This window comes from Mustelus asterias, chromosome 8 (assembly GCF_964213995.1).
Source record: "Mustelus asterias chromosome 8, sMusAst1.hap1.1, whole genome shotgun sequence".
In the NCBI taxonomy this organism is placed as follows: Eukaryota; Metazoa; Chordata; class Chondrichthyes; order Carcharhiniformes; family Triakidae; genus Mustelus; species Mustelus asterias.
This window is the reverse complement of record NC_135808.1, coordinates 99,681,250-99,699,357: the sequence shown is the minus strand read 5'-3', so window position 1 is coordinate 99,699,357 and position 18,108 is coordinate 99,681,250. Positions and strand designations below refer to the sequence as shown.

At 43.7% G+C, this 18,108-nt stretch overlaps 1 protein-coding gene across 1 annotated transcript in view; it reads right to left on the bottom strand.

The window, feature by feature from the left end:
- gpx7 (glutathione peroxidase 7) overlaps positions 1-16,256 on the bottom strand; it is a 29,558-nt gene extending 13,302 nt beyond the window's left edge. Inside the window, exon 1 of the mRNA XM_078219404.1 lies at positions 16,008-16,256. Within this exon, the coding sequence (XP_078075530.1) occupies positions 16,008-16,217 (210 nt within the window). The 5' untranslated portion in view covers positions 16,218-16,256. The remainder of the gene's footprint in view (positions 1-16,007) is intronic.
- Between the last annotated feature and the right edge of the window lie 1,852 nt (positions 16,257-18,108).

Here is an 18,108-nt window from a genome sequence, read left to right as displayed (position 1 = left end):
GATTTAATCCAACATTCAAAGAACCAATTCACAGCAGGTGTTAAAAAACTGAAAATCCAGCATCACATGAGCAGACTTATTTTTGTGCCAAGTCGAGAGAAGGGTGTATGTCTGTGAGATGGTGTTTGACTTGGAACAACATAGATAGCTAGCTGTTAAGGGTTTACTGCATCATGTTTGAGTCTTGTAATTGGTAAAAGTTATTCTAATTTTGTTTTTATATTTTAACTGTGTTCTTAAATAAACTTATTTAATAAAATCTTACATGAAGTGAAACGCCTTAAACTCACCCATGCCAAAATCAAATGTAAACCTTAGGATCTAGGCTACCTTCACAAAGTACGTTGGAGTTTCTGGCCTGGGTCTGAACAATAAGTACCAATGACATAGGTGAACAAAGAGATGAAGTCCTGAAAGCTGAATATCGGAAATTAGGAGATAAATTCAAATGCAAGACCTCAAATGTAGTAATCTCAGGATTACTCCCAGTGCTACGTGTTAGCGAAAGCAGGAATAAGAGGATAGATCAGATGAATGCATGGCTGGAGAAATGGTGTACCAGGGAAGGGTTTAGAATCTTGAGGCATTGGGACCAGTTCTGGAGAAGGTGGGACCTGTACAAGTCGGATGGGGTACACCTGTATAGAAGTGGGACCAATATCCTCATGGGGGCTTTCACTAGTTCTGTTGGGGAGGTTTTACACTAGTATGGCAGAGGGATGAGAACCAAAAGATAGGCTTAGACGAGTCAAATTCAGATCCGGAAATGGGAGGTGGAACATTAGTTCGTGATGTAGTCAGCGACTCGGAAAGACAAAAGAAACAAGGGTTAAAAAGCGTCCAGCAGAGGAATTTGGTTGGGTTGAGCTGTTTATACTTCAATGCAAGGAGTATTATAAACAAGGCAGATGAACTAAGGGCACAAATAGACAAATGTCAGCATGTTGTCATTGCTATAATGGATGGCGAAAGGAGAGGCTAAATCGGCAGCTCAATGACCCTGGGTGCAGAGTTTTCAGGCAGGATAGAGTGGGTGACTAAAAAGGAGCAGGGTAGCATTGTTGGTTAAAGAACCAATTACAGTTGTGAGAAGGGATGGTCTGCTAAATGAGCTAACAAATGAGACTTTATTGGTTGAATTTAGGAATAAAAAAGGGGCAGTCACACTCCTAGGAGTATACTAGCCTGGAGGAGTATAGATAGTACAGGGATCAAGTTACAAAAGAAATAAGGAAATCAAAGAGAGCATGAAAAAATATTATCAAGCAAGATTAAGGAAAACCCAAAGATGTTTTACCAGTATATAAAGAACACAAAGTTAAGGAAAAAGTGCGATCTATCGGAGATGAAGAAGGGGACTTGTTTGAAGATGCAGAGGAAATGGGAAGAGTTTTTAATGAATTTTCTGTCTCCATATTCACAAAGGAAAGGAATGCTATGGATATAGTAATCCAAAAGGAGCAATGTGAAATATTGCATAAAATAATCATAGCGAGAAAGAAAGTAGTGGAGGACTTAGAATCCTTGAAAGTGGAGAAGTCGCCATGGATTGTTCCCTAGGATGTTGAAGGAGGTCAGGGAGGAAATAACAGATGCTCTGAGGATTATTTTCGCATCTTCACTAGATGCAGGTGAGGTGCCAGAGTTCTGGAAGATTGCAAAAGTGGTCCAGTTGTTTAAAAAAAGGTACAAAGGAATTGCCAAACAATTATAGGCCAGTCTTACTTCAGTGGTGGGCAAATTGTTAGAGTCAATCCTGAGAGATCGGATAAACTGTCACTTAGAAAGTCCTGGACTAGTCAGGTTTGTTAAGGAAAGATCATGCCTTACAAATTTGATTGAATTCTTTGAGGAAGTGCCAAGGAGGATTGATGAGGGTAGTTTAGTGGATATTGTCTACACGGATTTTAGTAAGGCATTTGGCAAGGTCCCACATGGCAGACTGGTCAAAACAGTAAAAGCCCATGGGATAGAAGATAATGTGGCAAATTGGATCCAAAAGTTGGCTTAGCAAAAGGCAACAAAGGGTAATAGTCGATGGCTGCCCTTGCAAAAGGAAAGCTGTTTCAAGTGGTGTTCCACAGGGTTCAGTGCTGGGACCCCTGTTGTTTGTTTTTTTATATATTAACGATTTGCATTTGAATGTGGGGGGCACGATTGGGAAATTTGCAGATGACACAAAAATTGGATGTATAGTGGATAGTGTAGAGGATCGCTGTAATCTCCAAAATGATACGGATAGGTTGGTGGAGTGGGCAAGAAAGTGGCCGATGGAGTTCAACTCTGATAAGAGTGAGCTAATTCAATTAGGGAGGTCAAACAGTAAAAGGGAATACACAATAATGGGAATATACTGAGAGGGGTAGGTGAAGTGAGAAATCTTGGCGTGCAAGTGTACTGGTCCCTAAGTGTACAGGTACAGGTAGATAAAGTTGTAAAGAAGGCAGAGAGCAGAGATCAGAAGCAAAGAGTTGGCATAGATGCATCTTTTTCTGACTGGCAGTCAGTAACTAGTGGGGTGCGGCAGGGTTCTGTGCTAGGATCCCAACTATTCACATTATATATTAATGATTTGGAAGAGGGAACTGAATATATTATCTCCAAATTTGCAGATGATACAAAGTTGGGTGGGAGGGTGAGCTGTGAGGAGGATGTAGAGATGCTTCAATGTGATTTGGGCAGGCTGAGTGTGTGGGCATATGCATGGCAGATGCAGTATAATGTGGATAAATGTGAGGTTATTCAATTTGGTAGCAAGAATAAGAAGACAGATTATTACTTAAATGGGTGTAAATTGAGAGAGGTGGATACTCAGCGAGACCTTGGAGTCCTCATGCATCAGTCGCTGAAAATAAGCGTGCAGGTACAGCAGGCAGTAAATAAGGCAAATGGTATGTTGGCCTTCATTGCGAGAGGATTTGAGTACAGGGATAGGGATGTTTTACTGCAATTGATTAGGGCATTTGTTAGCCGCATCTGGAGAATTGTGTGCAGTTTTGGTGTCCTTATCTGAGGAAGGATATCCTTGCTATAGTGGGAGTACAGCAAAGGTTACCAGGCTGATTCCTGGGATGACAGGTCTGTTATATAAAGAGAGACTAAGTTGGTTAGCATTCTATTCACTGGAGTTTAGAAGAGTGAGAGGGGATCTCACAGAAACTTATAAAATTCTAACAGGGTTAGATAGGGTAGATACAGAAAGAATGTTCCCAATGGTGGGGGAGTCCAGAACTAGGGATCATAGTTTGAGGATAAGGGATAAACCTTTAGAACTGAGGTGAGGAGAAATTTCTTCATCCAGAGGGTGGTGAATGTGTGGAATTCACTACCACAGAATGTGGTTGAGGCCAAAACGTTGTCTGATTTCAAGAAGAAATTAGATATTGCTTTGGGGCTAAATGGATCAAGAGATATGGGGGGAAGGGGGGGTCATGATATTGAATTTGATGATCAGCCATGATCAACATGAATGGTGGAGCAGGCTCAAAAGGCCAAATGGCTTACACAAGAACACAAGAACTAGGAGCAGGAGTAGGCCACCTGGCCCCTCGAGCCTGCTCCGCCATTCAGTAAGATCATGGCTGATCTTTTTGTGGACTCAGCTCCACTTACCCACCCGCTCACCATAACCCTTAACTCCTTTACTGTTCAAAAATGTATCTATCCTTGCCTCAAAAACATTCAATGAGGTAGCCACAACTGCGTCACTGGGCAGGGAATTCCACAGATTCACCAACCCTTTGTGTGAAGAAGTTCCTCCTCAACTCAGTCCTAAATCTGCTCCCCCTTATTTTGAGGCCATGCTCCCAATTCTAGTTTCACCCACCAGTGGAAACAACTTCCTTGTTTCTATCTTATCTATTCCCTTCATAATCTTATATGTTTCTATAAGATTTCCCCTCATTCTTCTGAATTCCAATGAGTATAGCCCCAGTCTACTCAGTCTCTCCTCATAAGCCAACCTTCTCAACTCCGGAATCAACCCAGTGAATCTCCTCTGCACCCCCTCCAGAGCCAGTATATGCTTTCTCAAGTAAGGAGACCAAAACTATACACAGTACTCCAGGTGTGGCCTCACCAGCACCTTATACAGCTGCAACATAACCTCGCTATTTTTAAACTCCATCCCTCTAGCAATAAAGGACAAAATTCCATTTGTCTTCTTAATTACCAGCTGCACCTGCAAACCAACGCCTTGTGATTCTTTCACAATGACACCCAGGTCCCTCTGCACAGCAGCATGCTGCAATTTTTTACCATTTAAATAATAGTCCATTTTGCTGTTATTCCTACCAAAATGGATGATCTCACATTTCCCAACATTGTACTCCATCTGCCAGACCCTCGCCCACTCACTTAGACTATCTATGTCCCTTTGCAGATTTTCAGCGTCCTCTGCACACTTTGCTCTGCCATTCATCTTACTATCATCTGCAAATTTTGATACACTACACTTGATCCCCAACTCCAAATCATCTATGTAAATCGTAAACAATTATGATCCCAACACTGATCCCTGGACACACCACTAGTCACTGATCGCCAACCAGAAAAACACCCATTTACCCCCACTCTTTGCTTTCTGGTTAACCAATCCTCTATCCATGCTAATACATTACCCGTAACACCATGCACCTTTATCTTATGTAGCAGTCTTTGGTGTGGCACCTTGTCAAATGCCTTCTGGAAATCCAAATACACCACATCCACAGGTTCCCCATTGTCCACTGCACGTGTAATGTTCTCAAAGAATTCCACCAAATTAGTCAAACATGACCTGCCCTCATGAACTCATGCTGCGTCTTACCAATGGGACAAGTTATATCCAGATGTCTCACTATTGCTTCCTTGATTCAAGCATTTTCCCTACTACAGAAGTTAAGCTAACCAGCCTATAGTTACCCGCCTTTTGTCTACCTCCTTTTTTAAACAGTGGCATCACATTTGCTGTTTTCCAATCTGTGGGAACCACCCCAGAGTCCAGCGAATTTTGGTAAATTACCACTAGTGCATTTGCTATTTCTCCCGCCATCTCTTTTAGTACCCTGAGATGCATTCCATCAGGGCCAGGAGACTTGTCTACCTTTAGCCCCATTAGCTTGTCCAACACTACCCCTTTCGTGATAATGTTAGTTTCTAGGTCTTCACCTGCCATAGCCTTCCTGTCATCAATTTCTGGCATGTTATTTGTGTCTTCCACTGTGAAGATCAACACAAAATACCTGTTCAATGCCTCAGCCATTTACTCATTTCCAGTTATTACAACCCCCTTTTCATCCTCTAAAGGACCAATGTTTACTTTAGCCACTCTTTTTCATTTTATATATTTGTAGAAACTTTTGCTATCTGTTTTTATATTCTGAGCTAGTTTACTCTCATAATCCATTTTACTTTTCGTTGTGGCTTTCTGTTGACCTTTAAAGATTTCCCAATCCTCTAGTTTCCAACTAATCTTTGCCACTTTGTATGCAGTTTCTTTCAATTTGATACCCTCCTTTATTTCCTTAGATATCCATGGCTGATTATCTCTTTTTCTACAGTCCTCCCTTATCACTGGTATATACTTTTGCTGAGCAATGTGAAAGATCGCTTTGAAAGTCCTCCACTGTTCCTCAATTGTCCCACCATAAAGTTTTTGCTCCCAGTCTACCTTAGCCAATGCCTCCCTCATCCCTTTGTTTAAGCACAAGACACTGATATTGGATTTTACCTTCTCACGCTCCATCTGTATTTTAAATTCAACCATACTGTGATCGCTTCTTCCGAGAGGATCCCTAACTGTAAGATCATTAATTATTCCTGTCTCATTACACAGGACCAGATCTAGGATAGCTTGCTCCCTCGTAGGTTCCATTACATACTGTTCAAGGGAGCTATCGCGGATACATTCTATGAACTCCTCCTCAAGGCTGCCTTGACCGACCTGATTTGGCCAATTGATATGTAGATTAAAATCCCCCATGATAATTGCTGTACCATTTTTACATGCATCAGTTATTTCTTTGTTTATTTCTCACCCTACGATGATGTTATTATTTGGTGGCCTATAAACTAAGCCTATCAGTGACTTTTCCTCCTTACTATTTCTAATTTCCATCCAAATGGATTCAACCTTTTTTTCCATAGAACCTATATCATCTCTCACTACCGCCCTGATGTCATCCTTAAATATCAGAGCTACACCAACTCCCTTACCTTCCTGTCAGTCCCTCCAAACAGTCTGATACTCCCAGTCGTGACCATCCTGCAACCATGTCTCTGTAATGGCCACCAAATCATACTCATTCGCAATGATTTGTGCCGTCAACTCATTTACCTTGTTTCAAATGCTGCGAGCATTCAGATAAAGTGCCCTTATGCTAGTTTTTGTACCTTCTTTTTGAATTTTAACACTTCCATTAATAACATCTCCCGAGTTCTCCTTCCTTTTAACTTTTTTCCTAATTTTTGATGTAGTTGGAACCTTCTCCCCACATTTTGTCCTTGCTCCCTCCTTCTCGGACTCCTTACATAGGTTCCCATCCCCCTGGCATATTAGTTTAAACCCTCCCCAACCGCTCCTGCTCCTGCTTCTAGTTTCTATGTTTCTATATGGAATGATCTACTTCATAAGCAGAGGTGTAGGATTCAAAAGTAGGGATATAATGATGGAACTGTATAAGACACTGGTGAGGCCACAACTGGAGTATTGTGTGCAGTTCTGGTCACCACATTACAGGAAGGGCGTAATTGCTCGGGAGAGGGTGCAAAGAAGATTTGTTAGAATGTTGCTAGGGCTGGAGAATTGTAGCTACGAGGAGGAATTCAAGAAGTTGGGGTTGTTTTTCTTGGAACAGAAAAGGCTGAGGGGGTGACATGATTGAGGTATACAAAATTGTGAAGGGTAGGGAGATAGTAGACAGGAGAAACTTGTTTCCCTTGGCAGGGAGTTCAAAAAGTAGGGGTCATAGATACAAGCTAAGTGGCAGATGGATTACAGGGGACATGATGAAAAACTTTTTTATGCAGAGGGTGGTGGGTGTCTGTAAATCGCTGCTCAAGTTGGTGGTGGAGGCAGAGACCCTAAACTTGTTTAAAAAGGACTTGGATCTGCACCTTAAATGCTGTAAGATGCTGGTCTAGGGGCCGGGTGCAAGAGGAAGGGATTAGAAAGGGCAGCTGGGTGTCTTTGGGTTGGCATGGACAAGATGGGCTGAATGCCCCCTTCTTCTGTGTATCATTTCTATGGTCCTATGGAAAAGTTTACAATACAGAAATCCATTAAATCCATCATGTTTGCATCAGCTCTTTACTTGAGTAACCCGATATTTATTCAATCTTCATCTAAAAGATATAATGGAGTTGACCCTAATCTTTCCCTGCAGCATGCCATTCCACACTAAATTATTTCTAACTTCTTTCTTCAGTCTCTTAAATGTAATTTTATGTTGATAACCCGTCTTCGTTAATTTTCCAATTGGACAAAATAAGCTTTTCCTTTAACTATCAAAATCCTTCATAATTTTAATAATCTCTATTTTACATTCTCTGTCTTTACAACTACAGAGCAAATAATCCCAGCATCTCAAGCCCTTTCTCACAACCTGGCATTCACCTTGTGATTCTGCAATACATGTTATTTCTGTCTTAAATATCCTTTCTATAATAAGAACATAAGAATAATAGGCGGCTCAACATAATATTACTGTTATAACTGCGGCTTGACTCATGCTTTGTAAACCACATTGTAAATCATTATGTTCTATTCTGTTACTCTGTTTTTGGTTATAATTCCTACATTTATATTGGCCTTTTTATAGTTATAATCCACGTGGCACTCAGGCTTTCAGGTAATTAAATGTCTGAATTCCTAGACTGTTCTCCTCACTGCAGTTTGCAGTGTTTTTCCATTAAGTGTGCGGTCTTTTTTCTTGTTTTTAAAACCAAAATGCATTATCTCAGATTTATCCATGTTAAATTCACTTTTCTGTCCATTCTGTCAAGCCTGTGCTAAATAAGGTTGAATTATTTGGTTTAGATAACAGATGTTGAATTGGAAAAGGAACTGGTTGCATTTTCACAGACAGAATGTAGTTATTAACAATAGCAGTTCCGCATAAGAACTGGCTACTAATGGATTCCAATAGAAATTGATGTTAGGGCTGCTGTTCTTCAATAACTTTATTAATGATCTGGATGTAAAGATCAGGGAAAACTAGCTGGAAAACACTGATGTAAGATATCTGCCAGTATGTCCTTTATATGAAAAATAACATGCAGGCAGCACTAAATATGATGGAAGAATAGGCCTTTACCTGGCGTAGTGTTATGCACTTAGGTAGGGACAAAGCCAACAATACGTACATCATTCAAGAATGTGTGTTCATAGCTGTGGATTAAACTAAGGGCCTGGGTGTGTGTGCATGTGTGTGTGGGGTCACAACATTGATACCTAGTTTGATGAGCCAGACTTCCTGCAATAGGTTTAGGGAGCCTCATTCTGGAAAATATTGTGCCAAATTTTGGCACCAAGGAAGGTAGCTTGAGTTGGGAAATTTCCCCAATTAGGTAAACAAAGTACCCAGAAACATGTGATTTGTACTCTCTGGGGGGTGCTTGGTGGCATGTGGGATAGAGTTGGGCCCACCAACCCCTGCAGCAGAGCATAGACAGCAACAAGGGCACATGAGCGATAGGCGGGCTGGTTAGAAGGCCTGCCTTAGTTCCCCAGGACTTTGATCCAGTTGTTTTAGAAGTTGTAAAGCCTTCAGCTCTCACCTCTCATACCCCCTCACCCACCACCCCAATGCCAACTCATGACTCCCCACCCATGTCCCCTCATGCCACCCCTATAGTCACTCATCCAGTATCCACCATGGGCAGACTTGAGGAGCCATGTAGAAAATGAAATAAATAATCTAATACAACTTTCACTCCAACACAATTGATAGTAGAAAAAACTCTCATTCATAAAATCAATTCAAAGCCTTTTAATCTCCTTGAGTAGTTATTCTCTTATAAAAACAAACACCTTTTATTCAGGCCTCATATTAAAGACAATGAATCCTTAAATAGCCCTTTGAAATGTCATCAAAATGTGAACCGATAACCTCCTGCTGAATAATTGTCACTTTTTAAACTCAGTCAAGCTTTCATAATGATATATTGGAAAATATGTCAATATAGAGCTCGATTGGAATTGCATGAACAGATGCTACTATTTTTTCTAACCTATACCTATCAATCAAACAGTCCAGAAGAGGTTTTTCTTTAACTCCAGCTGACAGATGCAGCCTGTTTTTAATTAAGTTTAAAGAGCAGGGCTTTTAAAAAACTTCAGGTCACAATTGTTACGTAGACCTTATTCAACTTTCAAGAGCATTTCTGTCTGCACCATTAATTCATGATTCCCACACCGTGGGTTAAAGCCTTTGCAACAGCTGAAATGGACCTCTTTAAAGTCAGCGCAAAGTTCAAATGACCTTGTTGAGTTCAGGTTTATCTCTTATATGAATCACATCCTACTTACAAAGATTGGGGGGTGTGGGGGGCGATTCTCCCAAAAACGTTCTAAATCTCAAATTTGCTTAAAAAATGGAGTAAATCACACTGTTTTTTTCAGCAGGATTTTCAAAATGAATCTCCCACACTCTGTGCACTGCAGAGTGCACTAGCGTAAGTCACTCCAGAAACTAGTGGGTGGGGCCTATCCCTGCTGGAGAGGTCAGCAGCATAGCGCTGAGTGGGCCCACCGCACATGCGCTGAACTATCAGTGACGAGATTGGCACATGCACAGTGGCCCCCTGTCTGCCGGTCTCCCGATCGCTGGCCAGCTCAATCACTGGCGAGCCTCACGACTCCCATGTCACCGGCCATGCGACGTCCTTCTGCCATAGCCCAAACACTGTCCTCCCAAACATGCCAGGGCCAGCCTCGACCTCCCCCTTTGTCCCCAGCCCGCCTCAATGTTTCCCTCCTCCCCGCAGCCCCTATCTTCCAATCACTCCCACCAATCCACCCCCCACCCCCAGCAGCCCCAGCCCTTCCCTCTGCAGCCCTGACCCACCCCCACAGGTCAAACCCCCCCCACTACCCCAGCCAGCCCTGATACTGGCTTCCTCCCCTCTCAGCCCAAATGCAGATTGGCAGCGGGGACTCCCCCATCTCCACGCCCACTGATCTCCCCCCAGAGGCCGCACCCCGATTAGGCCCCGTCCCCGTTAGGTCCTGCCCCCTTGGCACTGCCCGATGCCTGGTGGGCACTGCCAAAGTGTCCCCTGGGCATTGGCATTCTACCCCTTGGGCAGTACCAGGGGCCCAGGCTGGCACTGTCAAGATGGCAATTCCTGGGGACACTGCCCCTGAGCGCAACCCTCTGGTGGACCTCGATTGCCCCCCTTCACGCCAGCTCCCTGCAAGAGGGGAGCTATACACACTCCTGGTGGTGGTGGTGGTGGTGGGGGAGGGGGGCACTAATGATATTAAAATTGTATGTAAATTGTAATTTGAATAGATTATGCTGTTCCGCACCGAGTTCTGGCACAGAGCTGATGGTGCCGGAAATCTGCCTGACGGAGACGTGTGGAGGCCATGGCGCCCAGCAGGAAGCCCATGAAACGGCCTCCGCTCGAGTCTCCCGGCCCACTGTGCTACAAAAAGCAGCACAGTGGGATGGGAGAATCGCCTCCTGGAATTGTCAGAAATGGAGGTGAGATTTCTGCATGAGTTCTGCCGCCTGACATTTTTAAAGGTAGGTGGAGTTAAAAATCCAGCCTATAGACTTTGGAGAGATTGAATTGAGGGTCCTTTGGTTTTCCTAAATGGAATGGCAGACCTGGGAGTGGAAATTAAATTGAGAAGAAGGAGATTTGCTAAAACAAAGAGGAAAAAAAAAACACCCCCATAAATTAAACTGGGTGACTAACACATACTGAAATCCAATACAATAATTAAGAGCCCTTATTTGCCTCATATAGAGTGCACAAGTCCACCTCTTGAATTCACAATAATTTACCAAACTACAGGGACTCAGGTACAGGACTGACAAAGCCATGGTGCATGGATGGATTCTCAAGTGTGCACAAGAGTATTGTTGAAGCTCAGTTAAAAATGATGCTTCTGAACAGCAGATAGATAATTGCTAAGTTTATGGGATGATGGGGGCACTTGCAAAGCCAGTATTAATTGCCCTTCCCAGTTTGCTTAACAAGGGAGCTACTATCTTGAACCACTCCTGCCTGTGTGGTGTACGTATACCCATAATGCTGATAGGTTGGGAATTCCAGCATTTTGATCCAGTGATAATAAAGGAATGACAATATATTTTCAAGAGAGGGTGGTGTGTGGCTTGGGGGTAATCTTGGAGGTTATAATATTTCCATACACCTGATGTTCTTGTTCTTCCAGATTGTAGAGGTCACTGGTTTGGAAATGCTTTCAAAGGAGCTTTGACGAGTTGCTACAGTGCATCGTGTAGGTGGTACACACTACTGCCAGATTGTGTCAATGGTGGAGGCAGTAAATGTTTAAGGAAGTGGATGAGATATTAATCAAGCATGCTGCACTGTCAAGAAAGGTGTTGAGTTTCTCAAGTGTTATTGGAAAAGCACTCATCCAGCCAAGTGGACAGTATTCCATCACACTTCTTATGCCTTGTAGATGGTAGAAAGGCTTTTGTGAATTGAGGATCTGATTAAAATGAAAAGGGAGGCGTACGTTAAGTCCAGGTAACAGAAAACAGATGGAGCTCTGGAGGAATACAGAGAGAGTAGGAAAGAACTCAAACGGGGAGTTAGAAGGGCAAAAAGAGGTCACGAGATGTTCTTGGCAGGCAGGATTAAGGAGAATCCTAAGGCATTCTATTCATACGTTAGGAACAAAAGAGTTGTCAGGGAGAAAATCGGACCTCTCAGGGACAAAGGAGGGGAATTATGCTTAGAACCCAAGGGAATAGGAGAGATCCTAAATGAATACTTTGCATCGGTATTCACGAAGGAGAGGGGCGTGTTAACCGGGAGTGTCTCGGAGGGAGGTGTTGACCCGTTAGAGAAAATCTCCATTACAAGAGAGGAAGTGTTAGGTTTTTTAGGGAACATTAAAACGGACAAAGCCCCAGGGCCTGATGGCATCTATCCTCGACTGCTCAGGGAGACGAGAGATGAAATTGCTGGGCCTCTGACGGAAATCTTTGTCGCTTCTTTGGACACGGGTGAGGTCCCTGAGGATTGGAGGATAGCGAATGTGGTCCCGTTGTTTAAGAAGGGTAGCAGGGATAACCCAGGAAATTATAGGCCGGTGAGCTTGACGTCCGTGGTAGGGAAGTTGTTGGAGAGGATTCTTAGAGACAGGATGTATGTGCATTTAGAACGGAACAATCTCATTAGTGACAGACAGCATGGTTTTGTAAGAGGGAGGTCGTGCCTTACAAATTTGGTGGAGTTTTTTGAGGAAGTGACAAAAACGGTTGATGAAGGAAGGGCCGTGGATGTCGTCTATATGGATTTCAGTAAGGCATTTGACAAAGTCCCACATGGCAGGTTGGTTAAGAAGGTTAAGGCTCATGGGATACAAGGAGAAGTGGCTCGATGGGTGGAGAACTGGCTTGGCCATAGGAGACAGAGGGTAGTGGTCGAAGGGTCTTTTTCCGGCTGGAGGTCTGTGACCAGTGGTGTTCCGCAGGGCTCTGTACTGGGGTCTCTGCTATTTGTGATATATATAAATGATTTGGAAGAAGGTGTAACTGGTGTTATCAGCAAGTTTGCGGATGACACGAAGTTGGCTGGACTTGCGGATAGCGATGAACATTGTCGGACAATACAGCAGGATATAGATAGGCTGGAAAATTGGGCGGAGAGGTGGCAGATGGAGTTTAATCCGGATAAATGCGAAGTGATGCATTTTGGAAGAAATAATGTAGGGAGGAGTTATACAATAAATGGCAGAGTCATCAGGAGTATAGAAACACAGAGGGACCTAGGTGTGCAAGTCCACAAATCCTTGAAGGTGGCAACACAGGTGGAGAAGGTGGTGAAGAAGGCATATGGTATGCTTGCCTTTATAGGACGGGGTATAGAGTATAAAAGCTGGAGTCTGATGATGCAGCTGTATAGAACGCTGGTTAGGCCACATTTGGAGTACTGCGTCCAGTTCTGGTCGCCGCACTACCAGAAGGACGTGGAGGCGTTAGAGAGAGTGCAGAGAAGGTTTACCAGGATGTTGCCTGGTATGGAGGGTCTTAGCTATGATGAGAGATTGGGTAAACTGGGGTTGTTCTCCCTGGAAAGACGGAGAATGAGGGGAGATCTAATAGAGGTGTACAAGATTATGAAGGGGATGGATAGGGTGAACGGTGGGAAGCTTTTTCCCAGATCAGAAGTGACGTTCACGAGGGGTCACGGGCTCAAGGTGAGAGGGGCGAAGTATAACTCAGATATTGGAGGGATGTTTTTTACACAGAGGGTGGTGGGGGCCTGGAATGCGCTGCCAAGTAGGGTGGTGGAGGCAGGCACGCTGACATCGTTTAAGACTTACCTGGATAGTCACATGAGCAGCCTGGGAATGGAGGGATACAAACAATTGGTCTACTTGGACCAAGGAGCGGCACAGGCTTGGAGGGCCGAGGGGCCTGTTTCCTGTGCTGTACTGTTCTTTGTTCTTTGTGAATCAGGAGGTGAATTACCCCCTGCAGAATTCCCAGCTTGTGACTTGCTGTTGTAACCAGAACAGTTACATTACTGGTCTTGTTGTGTTTCTAGTCAATGGTGAGCCCCTGGAAGTTGATGGTGGGAATTCAATGATAGTAACTCAGTTGAATGTCAGAAGAGGGTGATCTGTCTCTCTCTTTGAGATGGTCATTTCCTGGCATTTGTGTAGTACAAATGTTACTTTCCATTTAATTCCAAGCGTAGGTCTTTTAGCACCAACTGCATCGTTATTTCAGGAGTTCTGAATAGGCTACTGAACATTGAAACTATCAGAGTGCATCCCACTTCTGACCTTATGATGGAGGGAAGATTTTTGATGAAGCAGCTGAAGATGGTTAGGTCTAGGGACACTACCCTGAGGAATTCCTGCAGTGATGTCCTTGGTCTGAGAAGATTAGTCTACAAGCATAACGATTGGTTATTCCTTAATGGCTGAAGAACATTGATGGTAAGACGCCAACAGCTGAGATTAGTTAACTCAGCACTAATGAGGCATCAAACTTTTCTCTTTATGGACTAAGTTTTACACATGAAGGTGGGAATATGTAAAATCCGGGGGGGGGGGGAGGGGGGGAGAGCAGGGGAGGTGCCTAAGAGCCCACTGACCTTGGGTTTATTGAGACCCTTAGGTGGTCAATGAATGACCACATCCCATCATCACTGAAAATCCATGCCATATGAGAATCCGAGCAGCTTCACACACTAACAAGTTTAGAAGGTGGTTAAAAAGCATGTGGCACGGTGGTAAAGTGGTTAGCATTGCTGTCTTGCGGCGCCAGGGACTCGAGTTTGATTCCCAGCTTGGGTTACTGTCTGTGCAGAGTCTGCATGTTCTCCCTGTGTCTACGTGGGTTTCCTCTTGGTTTCAGGTTTCCTCCCACAGTCCGAAAGATCTGCTGATTCGGTGCATTGGCCATACTAAATTCTCCCTCAGTGTACCCGAACAGGCGCCAGAGTGTGGTGACTAGGGAATTTGCACAGTACTTTCATTGCAGTGTTAATGTAAGCCTACTTGTGACACTAATAAATAAACTTTGAACTTTTAGCTTTATTAGTAGAATACAAAGGCAGTTATGCTAAACATTTTTAAAACACTGGTTCAGCTTCATTGTGTCCACTTCAGGGCAGATAATAAATAAACTTTAAAACATTTAAACTTGCTTCTTCGCTTTAGGAATGATAGCAAGCAATTACCCCACTAATTTGCTGCTGTTGTGCACCACCTATGCAACTAAATGTGCAGTACCTTGAAATATTTTGTGCAAATGCATATGCCTGATATCATAGAGGACAACTTGTACACGGCAACCTCTATGTTCCTGTGCAGTCACACACAACATTGAGGGGATGTTGATCTTAGTGAGACTGCAGAAGAGATTTTGTAGAATAGTAGCAGGAATGAGTGGTTTTAATTATGTGCAGATATTGGAGAAACCGGGGTTATTCTCCTCTGAGCAGAGAAGGCGGAGAGGTTTAGTAGAGGCATTTAAAATCTCGAAGGATTTTGATTTAGAGGAAAAACTATTTCTCGTGGCAGAAGGGTTGGACACAGATTTAAAATGGTTGGCAAGAGAAAGAGGTGACATAAGGAAAGCTTTTACACAGAGTTGTTCTGACCTGGAATGCACTGTCTGAAAGGCTGGTGAAAAGCAGATTCAATACTGACATTCCACAAAAGAATATTTATTTGATAAATAATAAAAGAATTGGATAAGTACTTGAAGGGGAATTTAGACATTGTTGAGCAGCAGAGTGGAACTAAATGGTTGGTGCATGGAAGAGTTGATACCGGGATGAAAGTTGTGATGAGGAGGTCACAGAACTCTGCTTCCTTCTAAACCTGCAACATAATTGCAGCAATTTCTGCTTTTATTTCAGAGAATCCGCAGCACTGATTTTCTGTTGTGTTGGTTTCACACATAGGCAACTAGTTTTGCGGGTGATGAAGTGGAACAGATTGTTTGGATGTTAACTTAAGTAACAATGAATGGATATCTGGCTCACTGACTTCGGGTTGGTTTACATAGTTTTACAGTATGTTGGTAAACTTTACAGCAGTAAGTGAAAGCGTTTAGAGAAATCAGTTAAAATGCTTTATTGATGATGCCACGTATACAGTCCGTGGTTAGAGGGGCCTCTAAGCTTCCCTCTCTGAATTACCGATTAAAGAACAGAGAGCCGGTTTATATTAAAGTAAATAGTGAGTAGGCTGCATGCTCCAAATGCATATGTGTGTCAGATGAGTAAAACCTTCATGCAGAAATGAGTTTGCACAGTCCCATTCCTCTACCCGGTTAGTAACGGGGTGGAGTTGTCAAACTTACCGATCCTCTGTACTTATCAAATGAGATTAGCTTCCCTCTGATGTTCACTCCCCTAAAGGAGTAAAACCCTTTGATTTTCTCCTCGGACGGCGAGACGAATAAGAGCAGCACCGTGACCGCCGTGACTAACATGGCGATGAATAGCAAGAGGAAACTGAGTTTGGGAAAGGCGACGACTCTGCTGGGCTGTTTCTGAGCTGATTCCTGCATTACTTACTGCCTCCTGCACCGAGATACTTTCACAACCGTATCCCAGCTCAGTCGTGAGCACCAGTCAGATTAGACACTGCTGCAAAACGGTCGTAACCAAGTCCAAAAAATGTACTTGTCGCCGCTAGGAAACATTTCCTTTTCCAATTACTTGTTCTTGTTTAAGCCCCCCACCCCCACTGATGGATTTTAAGAAATAGTTTAAAGTTTATTTATTAATGTAACAAGTAGGCTTACATTAACACTGCAATGAAGTTACTATAAAAAATCCCCTAGTCGCCACACTCCGATGCCTGTTCGGGTACACTGAGGGAGAATTTAGCATGGCCAACACACCTAACCAGCACATCATCATAGAAACCCTACAATGCAAAAGGAGGCCATTCGGCCCATCGAGTCCGCACCGACCACAATCCCACCCAGGCCCTACCCCCACATATTTACCCGCTAATCCCTCTAACCTACGCATCCCAAGACTCTAAGGGGCAATCTTTTTTAAAAACCTGGCCAATCAACCTAACCCGCACATCTTTGGACTGTGGAAGGAAACCGGAGCACCCGGAGGAAACCCACGCAGACACGAGGAGAATGTGCAAACTCCACACAGACAGTGACCCGAGCCGGGAATCGAACCCAGGACCCTGGAGCTGTGAAGCAGCAGTGCTAACCACTGTGCTACCGTGCCGCCCCAATCTTTTGGACTGTGGGATAAAACCGGAGCACCCGAAGGAAAGGGGACAGAACACAGACACAGGGAGAATGTGAGAATGTATAGACTCCACACAGACAGTGACCCAACCCGGCAATCGAACCTGGATTCCTGGAGCTGTGAGGCGGCAGTGCTAACCACTGTGCCACCATGCCACCCCAAGAGTCATCAATATCGGGCAAATTAAGTTGAATTTCCTGGATTCGGAATAAACTCGCTCTTTACCAGTCTTGAAGCATCTGGACATTTTTGTTAAAGAGAAACAACTTGGGAAAATCTTACCTTTCAATTTGGGCAAGAAATTCAAGAGAGATGCCTATCGACTCCAACTCCCCAAAAAGTGTGTTTCCCTTCGAAAACAATACAGACTGGGTTTCCAGTGCCATCAAACAAAGCCAGGGATCAATCAAGAATGCAGGAGAGCTTTCCAGGAGCAGCACTCGACTTGGATCTAGACTTAACTCCTCTGATCCTGTGTGGAAAAATGGGCAACAACACTCTGCCATGAACCCCAGTCCATGGTAATCTCTTGCACTCCAGCCCATGTCCTGCTCTTGGAGGTCCTCCTTAAATGTACTTCACCAGGTCTTCTTTGGCCTGCCCTGCCTTCTTTTCCAATTGGTGGTGTCCATTCTACTGTCACTCCATGGGAGCATTTGTCCAGAAGACAAAGGATGTGTCCTGCCAACATCAGTCATCTTTCTATCACAATGTCCACAGATGCCTCTGACCAGTTCTCTGTAGAACCTCCTTGCTGGTGATACTGTGATTCCCAAGATCTTATGTAGGAACACTGGTGAAAGATGTCCAATCTATGTGACACCTTTGCGGATCTCTTCCATGTCTCACGAGCACATATTGAAGGGAGGCAGTGGCCCAGTGGTATTATTGCTAATTCAGAAACTCAGCTAATGTCCTGGGGACCTAGGTTTGAATCCCATCACAGCAGATGGTGGAATTTGAATTCAGTAAAAAATCTGGAATTAAGAATCTATTGATGACCATGAACCCATTGTCAGAAAAACCCATCTGGTTCACTAATGCCCTTAGGGAAGGAAATTTGCTGTCCTTACCTGGTCTGGCCTACACGTGACTCCAGAGCCACAGCAATGTGGTTGACTCTCAGCTGCCCTCTGAACAAGGGCAATTAGGGATTTAGGATATATTGTTAATTTTAGCCAA